Consider the following 18,495-nt stretch of genomic DNA (forward strand, 5'->3'; position numbering starts at 1 on the left):
ACAAAAGGACATTTGCACTAGACTGTTTACTGCAGCTCAATTTACAATTGCCAGATTGTGGAAACAACCTAAATACCCAGGAATGGAATAATAAACTGGTATATGTATGCCATGGAATACTATTCAGCCACTAACAAAGATGGTGACTTTACATTTCTTGTAGTAATTTGGATGGAGTTGAAATACATTCTTCTTAGTAAAACATCACAAGAATGGAGAAGCAAGAATCCATGTAATCAATTCTGATATGAGGACAATTTATGCTAGTACATGGTCGGGGAGTGGAGAGAGAATAGGAAGGTGGTGTGGGGCCACAGTGTGTGACACACCTCATGGGGATGGGACACTATTTTTAGAGGGACTTTACCCACCAAATGTTAAGAGTGTAACCTGAGTCTTTGTACCCTCAATTATTTCCCAACAATAAAAAATACACACACACATATATTTGTAACCTTTTTTTTTTTTTTTAAGTAAAAATGGGGTCTGACTCTTGCTCAGGCTCATCTCAAATTCCTGAGCTCAAGCAATCTACCCACCTCTGCCTTCCAGAGTGCTAGGATTACAGACATGAACCACTATACCAGGCCTATTTGTTAATTTTCTTAGAAATTTATTTTTTATTTTATTTTTTTGATATATTTGATATATCTATTTGTTATAGATATATTTGTTAATTTTCTTAGAAATTTATTTTTTATTTTATTTTTTTGATATATTTGATATATTTATTTGATTTTTTGATATATAGTGTCACTTTGTTGCCCTCGGTAGAGTGCCGTGGTGTCACAGCTCATAGCAACCTCCAGCTCTTGGGCTTAAGAAATTCTCTTACCTCAGCCTCCGGAGTAGGTGGGACTACAGGTGCCCACCACAACACTGGGCTAATTTTTTGTTTCAATTTGGCCAAGGCTTGGTTCGAACCCACCACCCTTGGTATATGGGGCTGGTACAGTTTTCTTAGAAATTTAAAGTGTAATTATACAAACACAGAATTTAGTAGAGGAGATAAAACTCCAATCTGGACATAGTGAAAAAGGGAACCAGTGTGGCTCAGTGCCTGTAGCTCAAGTGGCTAGGGTGCCAGTCACATACATCAGAGAAAAATAGCTGGGCGTTGTGGCGGGCACCTGTGGTCCTAGCGACTCGAGAGGCTGAGGCAAGAGAATCACTTAAGGCCAAGAGTTTGAGGTTACTGTGAGCTGTGATGCCATAGCACTCTTCCCAGGGCGACAGCTTGAGACTGTCTCAAAAAATAAATAAGTAGGGCAGCGCCTGTGGCTCAGTGAGTAGGGCACTGGCCCCATATACCAAGGATGGTAGGTTCAAACCCGGCCCCAGCCAAACTGCAACAGAAAATAGCCAGGCATTGTGGTGGGTGCCTGTAGTCCAAGCTACTCAAGAGGCTGAGGCAAGAGAATTATCTAAGCCCAGGAGTTGGAGGTTTGCTGTGAGCTGTGATGCCATGGCACTCTACCAAGGGCAACAAAGTGAGACTCTGTCTCTACAAAAAAAAAAAAGAAAAAACAAAAAAAGAAAATAGAGGGAATAAGAAAACAAAAATTTGAAAAGGACTGGGAATTTTCAGAATTGATAATAACATCTTCAGATTCAAGTGTGCTCTAAATAGCAAGTAGGATAAACAATAAACCTAGAGTAATAAAACTATAAGACACTGTGGACAAAATAAAAATCTTAAACAGCTCACAGATGGGCAGCACCTGTGGCTCAAGGAGTAAGGTGCCAGCCCCATATGCGGAGGTGGCCGGTTTAAACCCAGCCCTGGCCAAAAAAAAAAAAAAAAAAAAAGCTAACAGAGAATATCATTAAATGAACTGGAATGACAGCTGTCATCATCTTATCAGTAACAAAAGGGTCCAGAAGACAAGGGATCACTATCAAGGAAACTTCAATCTAGAATTTCAAATCCAGATATCCTAGAGGAATGAACACTAAGATCTCAGGTTATGACCTCCCAGACACCTATAGCACCTTCAACAATAGTTTACCATTGACTTGACCAGGATGAACAAAATAGCATTACTGAGTGATTGGCAAGTTGTTCATATCACTTTAAACAACTGTATGTAAGCTCTTTCAATTAACTTTATTGAATAGGCAAATTGATAAGTTAGCACAGATCAAACGATTGTTTGCATGGTTACAAATGACTTTTTTTACAGGAATAAAACAGTGAAAATTACAAACTGTAAAAAGGAAGACAAATCTTGTCTCTAACATTTCAGAGTAGCAAGATTTAACACAGAACGCTGAGGATCAATACATAATTAAATTTGAGAACAAGAATTTAATATTACAATATTATACACTACTTTACAAAATTAAAATTTCTATATAAGGATTACATTTGTAATAGTTAACAAAATCTTGAAATCACATTTGGTGGTCCCCTAGATAATAGCTGTTATGCATCTTTGATTAGAAGAAATAAATCTTTATTGTAATTATTGCAAAACAGTCTATTAGACTCAATACATTAAATTAAAAACAATGAAAATATATGCAAACTAAAATAAATAGTACTGCTTAAGTGAATATTAGTATGTCAGACTTACATAAATGTCATTTTAAAAATTCTAGAAATTAGAAAAATAGAGTACTTTTTATGGTAGAACTGCCATGCTCAGATTTAAGTACCAAGATTGCCCTTGTCTGTTACTTGAGTAGTTGTAGATCTATAGAAAATTCAAGGATTTTTTATAATTTACAACTATGATAAAAAAAAATATGGCATAGTGTAAATATTAGTTGCTTTACATCAAAAAGTAATACAAGATGATACGGCATGTTGTCCCTATTGCCCAAAGGGGGAAAAGAAATCAAACTAAAAAACACATTCAACACTGCAAAAAATAATCACTTTATATCAATATCCCTAAAAGGCTCATTCATTTTCTCATTATCTAGAGAACAAATATTATGAATCCTAAGTAAAGTTTTATTTTTTAGGGCGGTGCCTGTGGCTCAAAGGAGTAGGGCGTCAGCCCCATATACCAGAGGTGGCAGGTTCAAACCTGGCCCCGGCCAAAAAAAAAAAAAAAAAAAGTAAAGTTTTCTTTTTTATGACATATAAAATCATTCTGGATTGCACGTATTACATAATATCTAAAATAATTTGTAAAAGTAAGTTTGTGAAATATACTAACAAAGCAGATGGTAATAACAAGAGTCATAGCCACTTAGGGATGTGGTGAGGCACAAGGAAGATTATCCCTAAAAGCATAAATGTTTCCCTCTGGAAGATTCTTTACTACTATTAAGAAAGGACCTACAAATATCAACATTTAAAATGACATTAAAAAGAAAATTTTTTAGTTATTTTAAGATATTAGTACATAACGAACTGTTTCTTTAACAGAGGGAGAAATACAAACTTTAATTAGCTACAATTTGAAAATTGCTTCCTAATAAATGAAACAGACTTCAAGAAAACTTCCAGTTCAGTGTACTACTTGCACCCTGGAAACAAACCTTAACACTGCTTAAGGGAGGTATTTTTATAAAACATAATTATTCTGAACTAGCTGGAAAACAGTTATATATTCTAGAGGGACTACTTCTTCCCTATTCCACACAACACAGTTAAAGTCAGTTCGTATTGATGTAAACCTGAAAGTTACTATTTCATTGGTGATCATATAAAACCAAGATTGTAAACACATTTTCTAACTCATTAAAACAAACAAAAAAACCCTTTTCATCAAGTATTACACATGAACATCTTTTAAGAAGTTCATATAAGACAAGATGAATCTGAAAAATGAGCAAAACTTTTTTTTTAAGAGACAGAGTCTCACTATGTGGCCCTTGGTAGAGTGCTGTAGCACCACAGCTCACAGCAAACTCAACCTCTTGGGCTAAAGTGATTCTCTTGCCTCAGCCTCCCAAGTAGCTGGGACTACAGGCACCTGCCACAACGCCCGGCTATTTTTAGAGATGGGTCTCGCTTTGGCTCTGGCTGGTCTTGAACCTGTGAGGTCAGGGAATCCACCCGCCTCTGCCACCCGGAGTGCTAGGATTACAGGTGTGAGCCACCATGCCTGGCCTTCAAAATCTCTTAAAAAGATACTATATCACAGCACTTTAAATATACAGATGTATAATTGACCTACTTGTAAACAAAATTTGCTCAATAGTTTTAACTATTTCTCTAGCTGAATCAAAAAGCAGTCTCTGAGCATGTTCAGAAATCAAGTTTCTTTCTTACTTCAATATATTAGATTTGTGTGATTTTAACATCTATCAAATCAAACAGCAGTCATGCTTTAATAGGTTTTAATATTCAAGAGTAAGTATTTGTTCTAAGTGCTTCCAATTTAATTTAACCTCCTTACAATTTTACTGATACGTTTGAGATGGCATTAAAGAAAACTTGAATTTCTTTCATCCATCCTCATTTCACCAAAATAAAACTTTTATTATACATCCAAAGCAGAAATGTACCAAATAAAAACCCACCTAAAGGATCAATCAAGATAACTAAAGTTTTTCATCTCCTTATTATCATCACCAATCTCAGTATATGGGTATTTAAAATGACAGCTCAAATTCTTTTCACTGAAGAATAACACAGTACGTCCAAGTCTTTTGCAGCCAAATCAAGAAACCACCTCATTATAGTGTTCACTTCAAAGTGACTTTGTTCTTCAAGTATAGAGAATACTGACAGATTTTAAAGCTTGAATTTATTACTTCATATTTTTCTCAGGCTAGACTAGAGTTAGTTTACTCAACTTCTACTTTCACATGGTAATACTTGTCCGTAAGAAAGAAAGAAAAAAGGTATGGGAATGAATTCTAGTTTTCCTACATTCTATTGACTTCTAATTTTTGATTTTTAGAAAGATCAATGGATTTGTAAATTCCCTGCAACACTTAGTCTTGTGAGGATTTATTTATTTGAGACAGAATCTCACTTTGTCACCATGGGGAGAGTGGTGTGGCATCATCATAGCTCACAGCAACCTCAAACTCTTGGGCTCAAGTGATCCTCTTGCCTCAGTTTTTCTATTTTTAGTAGAGACAAGGTCTTGCTCATGCTCAGGCTGGTCTCAAACTCCTGAGCTCGAGCAATCCACCTGCTGCAGCCTCCCAGAGTACTAGGATTATAAAAGCATGAGCCACCATGCCCGGCTTCTTGTGAGGTTTTAAACGTAGCAGCCAAAAATTCAGAAAAATAAAAAATGAGAAATATACATGTGGAACACAGAAATCTTTATTTTACAAAAAGTATTTGCCTCAGCAACATTGTTTTATCTTGCTTCAATCCATGATAACTCAAACATAATTGGCAGCAAAGGAAAAAAGTTTTCAATCATATATAGATATATTTTGATTTGAAAAATACAGTATTTCAGAGTTGCATGTTTGATTCTCTGCTGTGGTTCTTTATTTGCTATAGTTTGCTGAAATCACAGTGAGAACATCTTAATCATCACATTGAATCCAACTTGATAGAAAAGGAAGGTATGACACATTCCTAGATATTCTGCATTATCATGACATTCTTAGAAATAACGAAGTCAAATTTCTTCAGTTGTTCATTTATTCACTTGTTGCTGTATATGCAAGAGGAATTCATAATATGATAATGCAGATTCTGTTCTGTCTTCTACCATGTTTTGAAGGAAGTTTGCTTTCATTGGACTCTCATCCCTTAAGAATAAAAGGCAAAAAAATTTAGACAAAATGTAATAGTTAAATAAACAGCGGATTTGTCAGAAGGCTTTTTTTTTTTTTAAAGAGACAGAGTCTCACTTTGTCGCTCTCAGTAGAGTGCCGCAGCATCACAGCCCACAGCAACCTCCAGTTCCTGGGCTTAAGAGATTCTCTTGTCTCAGTGTCCTGAGTAGCTGAGACTACAGGCACTCACCACAACGCCCAGCTATTTTTTTGTTGCAGTTTGGCCAGGGCCAGACTTGAAGCCACCCTCTGTCTATTGGGCTGGGGACCCACTCACTGAGCTACAAGCGCCACCCTGTCATAAGGCTCTTGATTTACTCTGATAACTATCTTAACATTTATCATACAAATACTTACTTCTAGAAGCTTTCTCTGAGAATGTTTGGTTGATTACATAAACTTCATTTTGTTCAGGGGTAAAAGTTTATAGTGGAATTAAGAGAAATTGTTGATCCACCAATTCCACTTCTAGGTACATATACAAAAGCCTTGAAATCAGCATGTCAAAGAGATTCTGTGCTCTTATGTTCATCAAAGCATTATTCCAATAATCAAGATATGGAAATAGCTGAAGTACCCATGAAGGGATGAATGGCTTTTAAAAATATGATATACTGACATAATGGAATAATATTCAGCTTTTTATTTTTTATTTGAGACAGTCTCACTATGTCACCCTCATTAGAGTGCTGTGCTGTCACAGCTCACAGCAACTTCAAACTACCGGGCTTAAGTGATTCACTTGCCTCAGCCTCCCAGTAGTTGGGACTACAGGCGCCCACCACAATGCCCAGCTAAATATTCAGCTTTTTAAAAGCAAGATATTCTGTAATTTGCAAATGGATGGATCTAGAGGACATGATGCTAAGTGAAATAAGCTAGGCACAGAGAGACAAAAATCACACCATCTTCCTTATACATGTGGAATCTACAAAGGTTGCACTCATAGAAATAGAGAATAGACTCATGATCACCAGCACCTGAGAGGTATAAAGAAAGAGGGGATTTGGATAAAGACAGGAGAGATGTCAGTCAGAGGGTGCAAAAATTCAGTTACACAGGAGAAATAGGTCTAGTAGTCTATTAGACAACATAGTGACTATGGGTAATAATGACATACAAGGTCTGACAACTGATTTCATGACCTCATCCTAGAAAAAGTGCTACATACTTCACTGCTGAATATCACAATAGTCACCTTCAAAGTACACCCCTTGGAGCTTGGCGCCCATAGCACAGTACTTCAGTGCCAGCCACATACACCAAGGCTGGTGGGTTTGAACGCAGCCCAGGCCAGCCAAACAACGACAACTGCAATTAAAAAATACCCAGGCATTGTGTTGGGTGCCTGTAGTCCCACCTACTTTGAAGGCTGAGGCAAGAGAATTGCTTAATCCCAAGAGTTGGAGGTTGCTGGGAGCTGTGATGCCATGGCACTCTACCAAGGGCAACACAGTGAGACTCTATCTCAAAACAAACAAACAAAAAAGTACACCCTTGGGAAGCTATGCACTAACAACAGTACCTAGTTCATGATTCAAAGTAATTTTGGAATCTTTCTAGAATGACCATCTGAGCTGCTGTCTGAGGGTTTGACAAACTCACAAGCTTGCCACCATGTGCTTACATAGGCAGCACTGTAGAAACAATTCAGTAAGGTTTCAAAATCTTGGTATATCAGGATCTCACAGCTGTGTTCATGTTGACACATGACATTCTTCTTGATACCACATTATTCATTATTGCGGGTTTTTGTGTGCCATATGAGAGCAGCTCTGATGATCATTACACAAGAAAGAGTTATAAAATGGCTTTTAAGGGTAGACAAGGTGCTGGCATTGGTGCATAACTTCCCAAGGCGAGTACTTCACTGGTGACCACAGTGATATTCACAAATGAAATATGTAGCACTTTTTCTAGGATGAGTTCTCAAACTTAATCATCAGGTCCCTTTTTTTTTTTTTTTTTTTTTGAGACAGAGTCTCACTATGTTGTCCTCAGGAAAGTGTTGTGGTGTCACAGCTCACAGAAACCTCAAACTCTTTGGCTTAAGCGATTCTCTTCCCTCAGCTTTCTAAGCAGCTGGGACTCTACAGGTGCCCATCACAATGCCCAGCTATTTTTTGTTTCAGTTGTCACTGTTGTTTAGCTGGTCTGGCTAGGTTCAAACCCACCACCCTCAGGATATGTGGCTAGTGCCGTAATCACTGTGCTACCAGTGCCAAGCCCAGATCTCATATATTTTACAATAGCTAAAAGAATGGATTATAGGGTGGCGCCTGTGGCTCAGTGAGTAGGGCACTGGCCCCATATACTGAGGGTGAGGGGTTCAAACCCAGCCCCCGCCAAGCAATAAAAAAAATAGCTGGGTGTTGTGGCAGGCACCTGTGGTCCCAGCTACTTTGGAGGCTGAAGCAAGAGAATCGCCTAAGCCCAGTAATTGGGGGTTGCTGTGAGCTGTGACGTAACAGCACTCTACTGAGGGTGACAAAGTGAGACTCTGTCTCTTTAAAAAAAAAAAAAGATTATAAATGTTCTCAACACAAAGAAGCAATAAATCTGTAGTGATAGGTACGTTAATTAGCATAATTTGATCATTCCATAATGCATATACCAGCATTAAATATATTGAAAGGTCACAGTGTACCTCAAAAATATACACAATTATGTCAATTAAAAATAAAATAAAACCCCAAAAGAGAAAGAAATAGCTAAGTTTATTACTAACAGGTCGTTAAGGTCTAGTTATTCTAATACTTGGATTATAAAGCATGATTTAATAGGATTTATTGAGAAGAATTCTTTTTCATTTTTTTCCCTACACTAATGTATAAAAGGTTAGCTTAAGCATTAGGTCACATTTATCTATGATTCTAAACAAGTCCTTGCAAGAAGAAACAAACTGTTTAACTACTAGCAAATGAAAAATTTGACTTACCTTATGACATAAAGTATTGGGAAAAATGGTCTCTGATCCCTAAGCCAAGAGATGAAAGCTATTGTTCTGGCAGATTCTGCTGTATTAAGTTGTGGAAGGTCTGTCTGTTAAATAAAACCAACAATATCCAACTTATTCTAATTATATCTCTAATGTATGATCTACAGTACTTACCAAATTTTATTTTTATTTATTTTTTTGAGACAGAGTCTCACTTTGTCACCCTTGGAAGAGTGCTGTGGTGTCATAGCTCATAGCAATCTCAATTCCTGGGCTCAAGCAATCCTCTTGCCTCAGCCTCCTGAGTAGCTGGGACTATAGGCACCTGCCACAATGTCCAGTTATCATTAGAGGTGAGGCCTGGCTCTGGCTCACTTCAACCTCCTAGAGTGCTAGGATTACAGGAGTGAGTCACCTCTCCTGGCCTATAGTTCTTGCCAAATTTTAACATATACATGATTACCTGGTGATCTTGTTGAACTGCACATGTTGATTGAGGAGGTTTGGGAAGGGGCCTAAGAATCAACTGATTTATTCAGGTAATTATTACAAATATGACAATTTCTTGTTTATTCATTACTTAAAATGCTTAGTCATCTAAATCCAGTAGCTTTGCTCAACATCTCAAAGTTAGTGTTTATCCTAGTTATAATCCTGACATAGATATGTCTTTTAAGTACTATATAAATTCTTTAATGACATCTATGAAGGGAGTCACAAAACCTATCAGTATAAAACATATCAGTATGAAACAGTGATGAAATTAGGGCTGGGTATGGTAGCTCATGCCTGTAATCCTAGCACTTTGGGAAGCCAAGGTAGGTGGATTGCTTGAGTTCGAGACCAACCTGAGCAAAAAGAGACTGTCTCTACTAAAAATAGAAAAACTGAGGCAAGAGGATCACTTACGCCCAAGAGTTGGAGGCTGCTAAGAGCTATGATGTCACGGCACTCTACCCAAGGTGACAGCTTGAGACTGTCTCAAGAGAAAAAAAAAGTGATGAAATTAAACACAGTCTAAAATTGGATACAAATCAGTAATACGGACTAAAAAATATGACACACTTGAGGGCGGCGCCTGTGGCTCAGTGGGTAGGGCGCCAGCCCAATATACTGAGGGTGGCGGGTTTGAAACCAACCTCAGCTAAACTGCAACAACAAAAATAAATAAATAAATAAATAAATGAAATGAAAAATATGATACTAAATAAGAACATCTATTATAATTAATTCAAACTTTAGACCACATGCCTGTAATCCTACCAGTCTGAGAGGCTGAGGCAGGTAGATTGCTTGAGCTCAGGAGTTTGAGAGCAGACTGACAAAGAGCGAGATCTCATCTCTACTAAAAACAGAAAAACTAGACTAGCATAATGGCATATGCCTATAGTCTCAGCTACTTGGGAAATTGAAGAGGCCTACTCAAGCTCAAGGGTTTGAGGTTGCTGTGAGCTATGATGCCCCAGCACTCTACTCAGGGTGACAGAGTAACACTCTGTCTGAAAAAAATAAATGAATAACAATAAAATTTAATTCTAACATTATAATCCAAAACTTCTCAAATGCTATATATAATTTCCTAAGTGCTTTCTTGTGGATAACTTTATTTGCTCCTCCATAAGAAAGTTTTTTTTTTTTTGGTGAGAGTCTCACTTTCTTTTCTTTTTTTTTGAGACAGAGCCTCAAGCTATCCCCCTGGGTAGAGTGCCATGGCATCACAGCTCACAGCAACCTCCAACTCCTGGGCTCCAGCGAGTCTCCTGCCTCCGCCTCCGCCTCCCAAATAGCTGGGACCACAGGCGCCCGCCACAACGCCTGGCTATTTTTTGGTTGGAGCCGTCATTGTTGTTTGGTGGGCCCGGGCTGGATTCGAACCGGCCACCTTAGGTGTATGTGGCTGGCACCTTAGCCACTTGAGCCACAGGCACCGAGCCGGAGAGTCTCAACTTTCTTGCCCCTGATAGAATGCTATGCTGTCACAGCTCACAGCAACCTCAAACTCTTGGGCTCAAGCAATCCTCTTGCTTTAGCCTCACAAGTAGGTGAGACTACAGGCATCCACCACAATGCTCGGGTATTTTTTAGACACAGGGTCTTACTTTTGCTCACGCTGGTTTCAAACCCATAAGCTCAGGCAATCCGCTTTGCTTCAGCTACCGAGAGTGCTAAGATTACAGGCGGCAGCCACTTTGCCTGGCCAGGGCCTGGCTATTTTTTTTGAGATGGGGTTTGGCTCTTGCTCAGGCTGGTCTCCCAACTCTTGAGCTCAAGTGATCTATAACCTTGGTCTCTCAGAGTGCTGGGATTACAGGTGTGTGCTAAAAAGAGCATTCTTATTACTTTATTCTATTTTTTTAAGACAGAGTCTAACTCTGTCAACCTGGGCAGAATGGTGTAGGGTCATGGCACATAGCACCCTCAAACTCTTGGGTTCAAGTGATCCTCCTGCCTCAGCCTCCTGAATAGCTGGGACTATAGGTCACTGCCACAACACCTTCCTATTTTTTTTTTTTAGTAGAGATAGAATCTTGGTCTTGGTCCGGCTAGTCTTGAACTCAGGAGAGCTTAAGCAATCCACCCACCTTAGCCTCCCAGAGAGCTAGGATTACATGGGGTGCCTGGCCTTATTATTTTACAAATGAGGCTATTGAGTGACTTGTCCAAGATCACATAGCTAGTGATATATTCCATTATTACTTTCTTCAATAATCAATATTAATTCAACTGGCATTGGCCACTTTTCATTGTCAGGTACACCAGTGCGGCAATGAGTTTAGTTCTTACTTCAAAGCAGTTTTTTTTTTTTTCTTTGAGACAGAGTGTCACTTTGTCATCCTTGGTAGAGTACCGTAACATCATAGCTTATAGCAACCTCCAACTCATGGGCTAAAGTGATTCTCTTGCCTCAGTCTCCCAAGTAGCTGAGACTAAAGGCACCGACCACAACACCCAGCTATTTTTAGAGACAGGGTCTTTTGTTCAAATTGGTCTCAAAGCTGTGAGTTCAGGGCATCCACCCATGTTGGCCTCCCAGAGTACTAGGATTACAGGCGTAAGCCACCATGCCCACGGTTAATGCAGTTTTTATTTACTTTTTTTTGTAGAGACAGAGTCTCACTTTGTCACCCTCAGTATAGTGTTGTGACGTCACAGCTCACAGCAACCTCTAACTCTTGGCCTTAGGTGATTCTCTTGCCTTAGCCTCCTGAGTAGTTAGGAGTACAGGCGCCTGCCACAATGCCTGGCTATTTTTTGTTGCAGTTTGGCTAGGGCCGGGTTTGAACCTGCCACCCTTGCTTTATGGGGCCGGTGCCCTACTCACTGAGCCACAGGCACCACCGTAAAAGCAGTTTAAAAGTCCCAGCCAAAGAATAAGAAATCACTTGAAGCTCAGCACTGGTAGTTCAGTGAGTAGGATGTTGGCCACATACACCAAAGCTGGTGGGTTTGAGCCCAGCTAGGGCATGCTAAACAATGACAATTGCAAACAAAAAATAGCTGGAGGGTGGCACCTATGGCTGAGTAAGTAGGGCGCTGGCCCCATATACCAAGGGTAGTAGGTTCAAACCCAGCCCTGGCCAAATTGCAACAAAAAATAGCCGGATGTTGTAGCAAGTACCTGTAGTCCCAGCTACTTGGGAGGCTGAGGCAAGAGAATCGCCTACGTCCAAGATTTGGAGGTTGCTGTGATCTGTGATGCCACAGCACTCTATCGAGGGCGATAAAGTGAGACTCTGTCTCAAAACAAACAAACAAACAAAAAATAGCTGGGCATTGTGGTGGGCGCCTATAGTCCCAGCTACTTGGGAGGCTGAGGCAAAAGAATTGCTTAAGCCCAGTAGTTTTAGGTTGCTGTGAGCTGTGACACTACAGCACTCTACTGAAGAGGCAACATAGTGAGACTCCATCTCAAAAAAAAAAAAAAAAAAGAAAGAAAGAAATCACTTGCCATAAAAGAACCAAAAAAAATGCCACAACATCACGCTGATTGTGAATCTCAGGGAAAAAAGAAAAGCCAAAGCACTATAATGAGTAGTTTGCAGCAAACTACATTTTTTGGTCATTAACTACCTTAATTGCTTCTTCATAAAACAAAATACTGCCTTACATACTTAAGAACAGATTAAGTATGCCAAGTAATCTAAAGAATGCCATAAAACATAGAGTACTTTCAGTTGCAAGACAAACATAATTTGTAGGAACATTTTATGTTTGTTTGTTTTAGAGACAGAATCTCACTTTATCACCCTGGGTAGAGTGCTGTGGCGTCATAGCTCGTAGCAAGCTCCAACTCCTAGGCTTAGGCAATTCTCTTGCCTCAGCCTCCTGAGTAGCTGGGACTACAGACTCCCGCCACCATGCCCGGCTATGTAGGAACATTTTCTCTTTTGGAAAAATTTTTAGTCTTATTTTCTGATTTCAAGTGGCATATTAATGTTTTCCCACCTTTGAAATGCCCTTCCAGTCTACTATAATTAAAAAGTCTTACCATAGGCTGTGGAATCGATGCATAGTTTTGAACTCCTAGAACTTGGCTGAGAAAATTATGTGCGCAATTTTTTCCAACCCAAAGCATCAGTACCTGGGGACAGGAATAAAATTATTCTGAGATGTAGCAAAATGCTAATTCTGCTGATTTGCCTTTACCACTAAGTATGTTTTAAAACAGTGGTTCTCAAGCTTCATAATGCTGGACCTTTTAATACAGTTCCTCATGTGGTGGTGACTCCCAACCATAAAATTATTTTCGTTGCTACTTCCTGAAGTAGCATGAGGAACTGTATTAAAGGGTAGTGGCATTAGGAAGGTTGAGAATCACTGTTTTAAAAGATCAAAAGGATGAGTAGATCCAGTGAGATTGTACAACCTTTAACTGGATAAATAATAATTAGTATTTACTGTGATGAGACATTTTATGCTTGGCATGAACAAGGAGGTTGTGGATGGACAAATGTGCAAAGACCATAGTGCGTACTTACACAAACCTAGGTGGTATAGCCTACTAAACACCTAAGCTATATGTTATATAGCCTATTGCTCCTAGGCTACAAACCTGTATAGCATGATACCATATTGAATACTATAGGCAACTGTAATAGGTAAATATTTGTATATCTAACCATATCTTAACACAGAAAAGGTACAGTAAAAATATGATACTACATATAAATGAATTTTTTTTTTTTTTTTTGAGACAGAGCCTCAAGCTGTTACCCTGGGTAGAATGTTGTGGCATCACAGCTCACAGCAACCTCCAACTCCTGGGCTCAAGCGATTCTCCTGCCTCTGCGTCCTGAGTAGCTGGGACTACAGGCACCTGCCATAATGCCCGGCTATTTTTTGGTTGCAGCCGTTATTGTTGTTTGGCAGGCCTGAGCTGGATTCGAACCTGCCAGCTAAGGTGTACCTGGCTGGCACCTTAGCTGCTTGAGCCACAGGCGCCCAGCCCATATAAAAGATTTCTAAAAGGGGGAACACCTGTATATAGCACTTATCAATGGAGCTTGCATGACTAAAAGTGCAAGGGTCAGCAAGTAAGTGGTGAGTGAATTTTGGCCTATGACATTACCATACACTACAACAGACTTTATTGTAAACATTGTATACTTATGCCACATTAAGTTTATAAATAAATGTTTTTTTGTCATTAATCCTTACCACTGAAGACCACTCAAAATAATAAACCTTAGCTTCATATAACTTTTTACTTTATAAACTTTAATATTCTTTAACTTTTTGAGTCTTTTGTAGTAACACTTAGCTTAAAATACAAATATACAGATTCTGAGACTTCTCTATATAAGGGTACGCGTCTGCTCCTTTCCTTCTCTTTTCCTCCTCTTCCCCCTCACTCTTCTCTACTCTCTCTCTCTTCTCTTCCCCACTCTCTCCTTATCTCTCTCCCCTCTTTTCTCTCCTCCTTGGTGCTGCTCTACAGCCTCCCTCCCCCCACCAATAAAGACCTTTTGTACAAAAAAAAATATATATATACAGCTATGGCTCGGCACCTGTGGCTCAAGTGGCTAAGGCGCCAGCCACATATACCTAAGGTGGCAGGTTCGAATCCAGCCCGGGCCTGCCAAACAACAATGACGGTTGCAACCAAAAAATATCCGGGTGTTGTGGTGAGCACCTGTGGTCCCAGCTACTTGGGAGGCTGAGGCAGGAGACTCACTTGAGCCCAGGAGTTGGAGGTTGCTGTGAGCTGTGATGCCACAGCACTCTACCCACGGGGACACGTTGAGGCTCTATCTCAAAAAAACCCAAAAAACAAATATATAGCTATACAAAAATATTTTCTTTTTGTTTATTTTTTTTTCCTCTAGATAGAGCCCAAGCTGTCACTCTGAGTAGAATGCAGTGGCATCATAACTCACAGCAACCTCCAACTCCTGGGCTTAAGTGATTCTCTTGCCTCAGCCTTCTAAGTAGCTGAAACTACAGATGCCCACCACAAAGCCCAGCTATTTTTGGTTGTAGTTATCATTGTTGTTTGGCAGAACCAGGCTGGATTCAAACCCACCAGCTCTGGTGTATGTGGCTGGCGCCTTAGCCGCTTGAGTTACAGGCACCGAGCCAGTATTTTTTCTTTATATCCTTATTCTAAAGCCTTTCTGACCAGCCTGAGTAACAGCGAGACTCTGTCTCTATAAAAATAGGCGGGTGCTGTAGCAAGCACCTGTAGTCACAGCTACTTTGGAGGCTGAGGCAAGAGGATCACTTGAGCCCAAGAGTTTGAGGTTGCTGTCAGCTATGACACTATGGCATTCTGTAAAATGTAAAATAAAACCATTTTTTGTATTTTTAATTTTTTTACTATTCTTTTAATTTTCTAACCTTTTTTGTTGAAAACTAAGACACAGGGCCGGGCATGATGGTTCACGCTTATAATCTTAGCCTGCCTCTGGGAGGCTGAGGCAGGTGGATAGCTTGAGCTCATAGGTTTGAGACTAGCCTGAGTTGGAGGTTGCTGTGAGCTATAATGCCATAGCACTCTGCCTAGGCAAACAGCTTGAGAGTCTGTCTCAAAAAAGAAGAAAAAAGGGCTTGGTGCCTATAGCACAGTGGTTATGGCGCCAGGCACATACATAGAGGCTAGAAGGTTCAAATCCAGCCCGGGCCAGCTTACCAACAATGACAACAAAAAATAGCTGGGCACTGTGACGGATGCCTGTAGTCCCAGCTACTTGGGAGGCTGGGGCAAGAGAATTGCTTAAGGCCAGGAGTTTGAGGTTGCTGTGAGCTGTGATGCCATAGCACTCTACCAAGGGTGATATAGTGAGACTCTGTCTCAAAACAAAACAAACAAAACAGGCTCAGTGCCCGTAGCACAGTGGTTACAGTGCCAGCCACATACACTGAGGCTAATCGGTTGGAAACCAGCCTAGGCCTGCTAAACCACAACTGCAAGAAAAACAGCTGGGCATTGGGGTAGGCGCCCATAGTCCCAGCTACTAGGGGCAGGCTGAGGCAAGAGGATCACTTAAGCCTGAGAGTTTGAGGTTGCTGTGAGCTGTGAAGCCATAGCACCCTATCGTGAGGGCAACATAGTGAGAATCTGTCTCAAAAAACAAAAAAAAACTAAAACACAAACACATACATTAACCCAGACCTACACAGGGTCAATATCATATCATTATCTTTTATCTCTACATCTTGTCCCAATGGAAGGTCCTCAGACACAATAACATATATGCAGCCTGTCATCTCCTATAACAATGCCTACCCACCTTCCTCAAGAACCTGCCTGAGGCTATTTTACAGTTAACTTTTCTTTTTTGAGACAGAGTCTCAGTATGTTGCCACTGATAGAGTGCCATGGTGTCTCAGCTCATAGCAAACTCAAACTCTTGGACTCAGGCAATTCTCTTGCCTTAGCCTTCCAAGTAGCTGGCACTATAGGTACCCACCACAATGCCCGGCTATTTTGTTATTGTTGTTGTCATTGTTGTTTAGCAGGCCTGGGCCAGTTCGAACCCACCAGCCCTGGTGTATGTGGCCGGCACCCTAACCACTGAGCTATAGGTGCAAAGCCAATTAACTTTTTGAGAGAGAGAATCTTACTCTGTTGCCCTGGATAGAGTACCATGGCATCATCATAGTTCATAGTAGCCTCAAACTCCTGGGCTCAAGTGATCCCGTTGCTTCAATTTTCCTACTTTTAGTAGAGACAAGGTCTTGCTCTTGTTCAGGCTAATCTCCAGCTTCTTGCTCAAGCAATCCACCTGCCTTGGCTTCCTAGAGTGGAGGGTTACAGGTGTGAGCTACCAGTGCCATGAAGTCATAGTTCACAGCAACCTCAAACTCTTGGGCTCAAGAGATCTTCTTTCCTCAGCCTCCAGAGAAGCTATGACTATAGGTACCCACCACAATGCCCATTGATATATTTTTTTAAGAAATCAGGTCTCACTCTTGCTCAGGCTGGTCTCAAACTCCTGAGTACAATCATTCCACCCTCCTCAGCCTCCCAGAGTGCTAGGATTACAATTGTGAGTGACCATGCCTGTTTTGTTGGTTTTTTTTTTTTTTTTTTTTTTTTTTTTTTTGAGACAGAGCCTCAAGCTGTCCCCCTGGGAAGAGTGCCCTGGCATCACAGCTCACAGCAATCTCCAACTCTTGGGCTCAAGCAAGTCTCCTGCCTCAGCCTTCCAAGTAGCTGGGACCACAGGCACCCGCCACAACGCCTGGCTATTTTTTGGTTGCAGCCATCATTGTTGTTTGGCAGGCCCGGGCTGGATTCGAACCCGCCACCTTGGGTGTATGTGGCTGGCACCTTAGCCACTTGAGCCACAGGTACTGAGCCGTTGTTGTTGTTGTTTTTGAGATAAGTTTCTTCTCTGTTTCCCAGGCTAGCTCACTATAATGTCAAACTCCTGGACTTCAGCAATTTTCCTGCCTCAGCCTCCTATGTAGCTGGGACTATGGGTGCAAGCCATCACACACTGGCTTAAGTTTTCTACTTATAGTAGAGACAGGGGTCTTGCTCTTGATTAGGCTGGTCTTAAACTACTGACCTCTCAAGTGATTTTCCAGCCTTGGCCTCCCAGAGTGCAGAATTATATGCATGACCTACCAGGTCTGGCCAACTTTTTTTTCTTTAATACGTATAAGGAGTATACTCTAAAATAATGACAAAGCGTATAGCATGGTAACAACTAGTTGACAGAAATTTTTGAGCTCTATCATAAACTTATGGAACTGCCATTCTATAATATAAGTGGTCCACTGTTGACCAAAATGTCATTATGTAATACATGATTATACACAGGTTAAAGAGTGTGTAAACTATTTAGGAAGAATAATATTATAGAGAATAAAACCAAATACTAAAATGGTACAGTAGTATACAGTGAGAAGGGTCAGGGTAAATCAAAATACTCACAGAGCCTGCATCCATGAGGAAAGCTCCATCTCTACTCAGCTTCTCCACTGAAAGCTGAAGAATAGGAGGTTGTGGTATGGTTCTATCATTGATGTTGAGTGCTCCCTGAGAAATTAAGTAAAACATTAAAGCTTTTAGATACAGGTACTAGGAAGTCACAATTAGCAACGAAAAAAATGAATGTTACCTCCAAGAGTGTGGGCCTTACCTAGGTAAATCATAATTATTCCTATTTAAATATAAAAAGATGAAGAAATTGGGCGGTGGCTGTGGCTCAGTGAGTACGGCGCCAGCCCCCTATACCGAGGGTGGTAGGTTCAAACCCAACCCTGGCCAAACTGCGACAAAAAAATTGCTGGGAGTTGTGGGCACCTGTAGTCCCAGCTACTTGGGCGGCTGAGGCAAGAGAATTGCCTGAGCCCAGGAGTTGCAGGTTGCTGTGAGATGTGATGCCACAGCACTCTACCAAGCG

At 40.4% G+C, this 18,495-nt stretch overlaps 1 protein-coding gene across 1 annotated transcript in view; it reads right to left on the reverse strand.

Annotated features, from left to right (window-relative positions):
* Positions 1-5,214: 5,214 nt before the first annotated feature.
* SEC24A (SEC24 homolog A, COPII coat complex component) overlaps positions 5,215-18,495 on the reverse strand; it is a 101,365-nt gene continuing 88,084 nt past the window's right edge. Inside the window, exons 18-21 of the mRNA XM_023514716.1 lie at positions 18,024-18,128; positions 13,131-13,223; positions 8,642-8,745; positions 5,215-5,676 (exon numbers count right to left, since the gene is read on the reverse strand). Of these exons, the coding sequence (XP_023370484.1) occupies positions 5,562-5,676; positions 8,642-8,745; positions 13,131-13,223; positions 18,024-18,128 (417 nt within the window). The 3' untranslated portion in view covers positions 5,215-5,561. The remainder of the gene's footprint in view (positions 5,677-8,641; positions 8,746-13,130; positions 13,224-18,023; positions 18,129-18,495) is intronic.

The sequence above is a fragment of the Otolemur garnettii genome, unplaced genomic scaffold (assembly GCF_000181295.1).
Source record: "Otolemur garnettii isolate 467f Iridium unplaced genomic scaffold, OtoGar3 scaffold00003, whole genome shotgun sequence".
NCBI classification, from domain to species: Eukaryota; Metazoa; Chordata; class Mammalia; order Primates; family Galagidae; genus Otolemur; species Otolemur garnettii.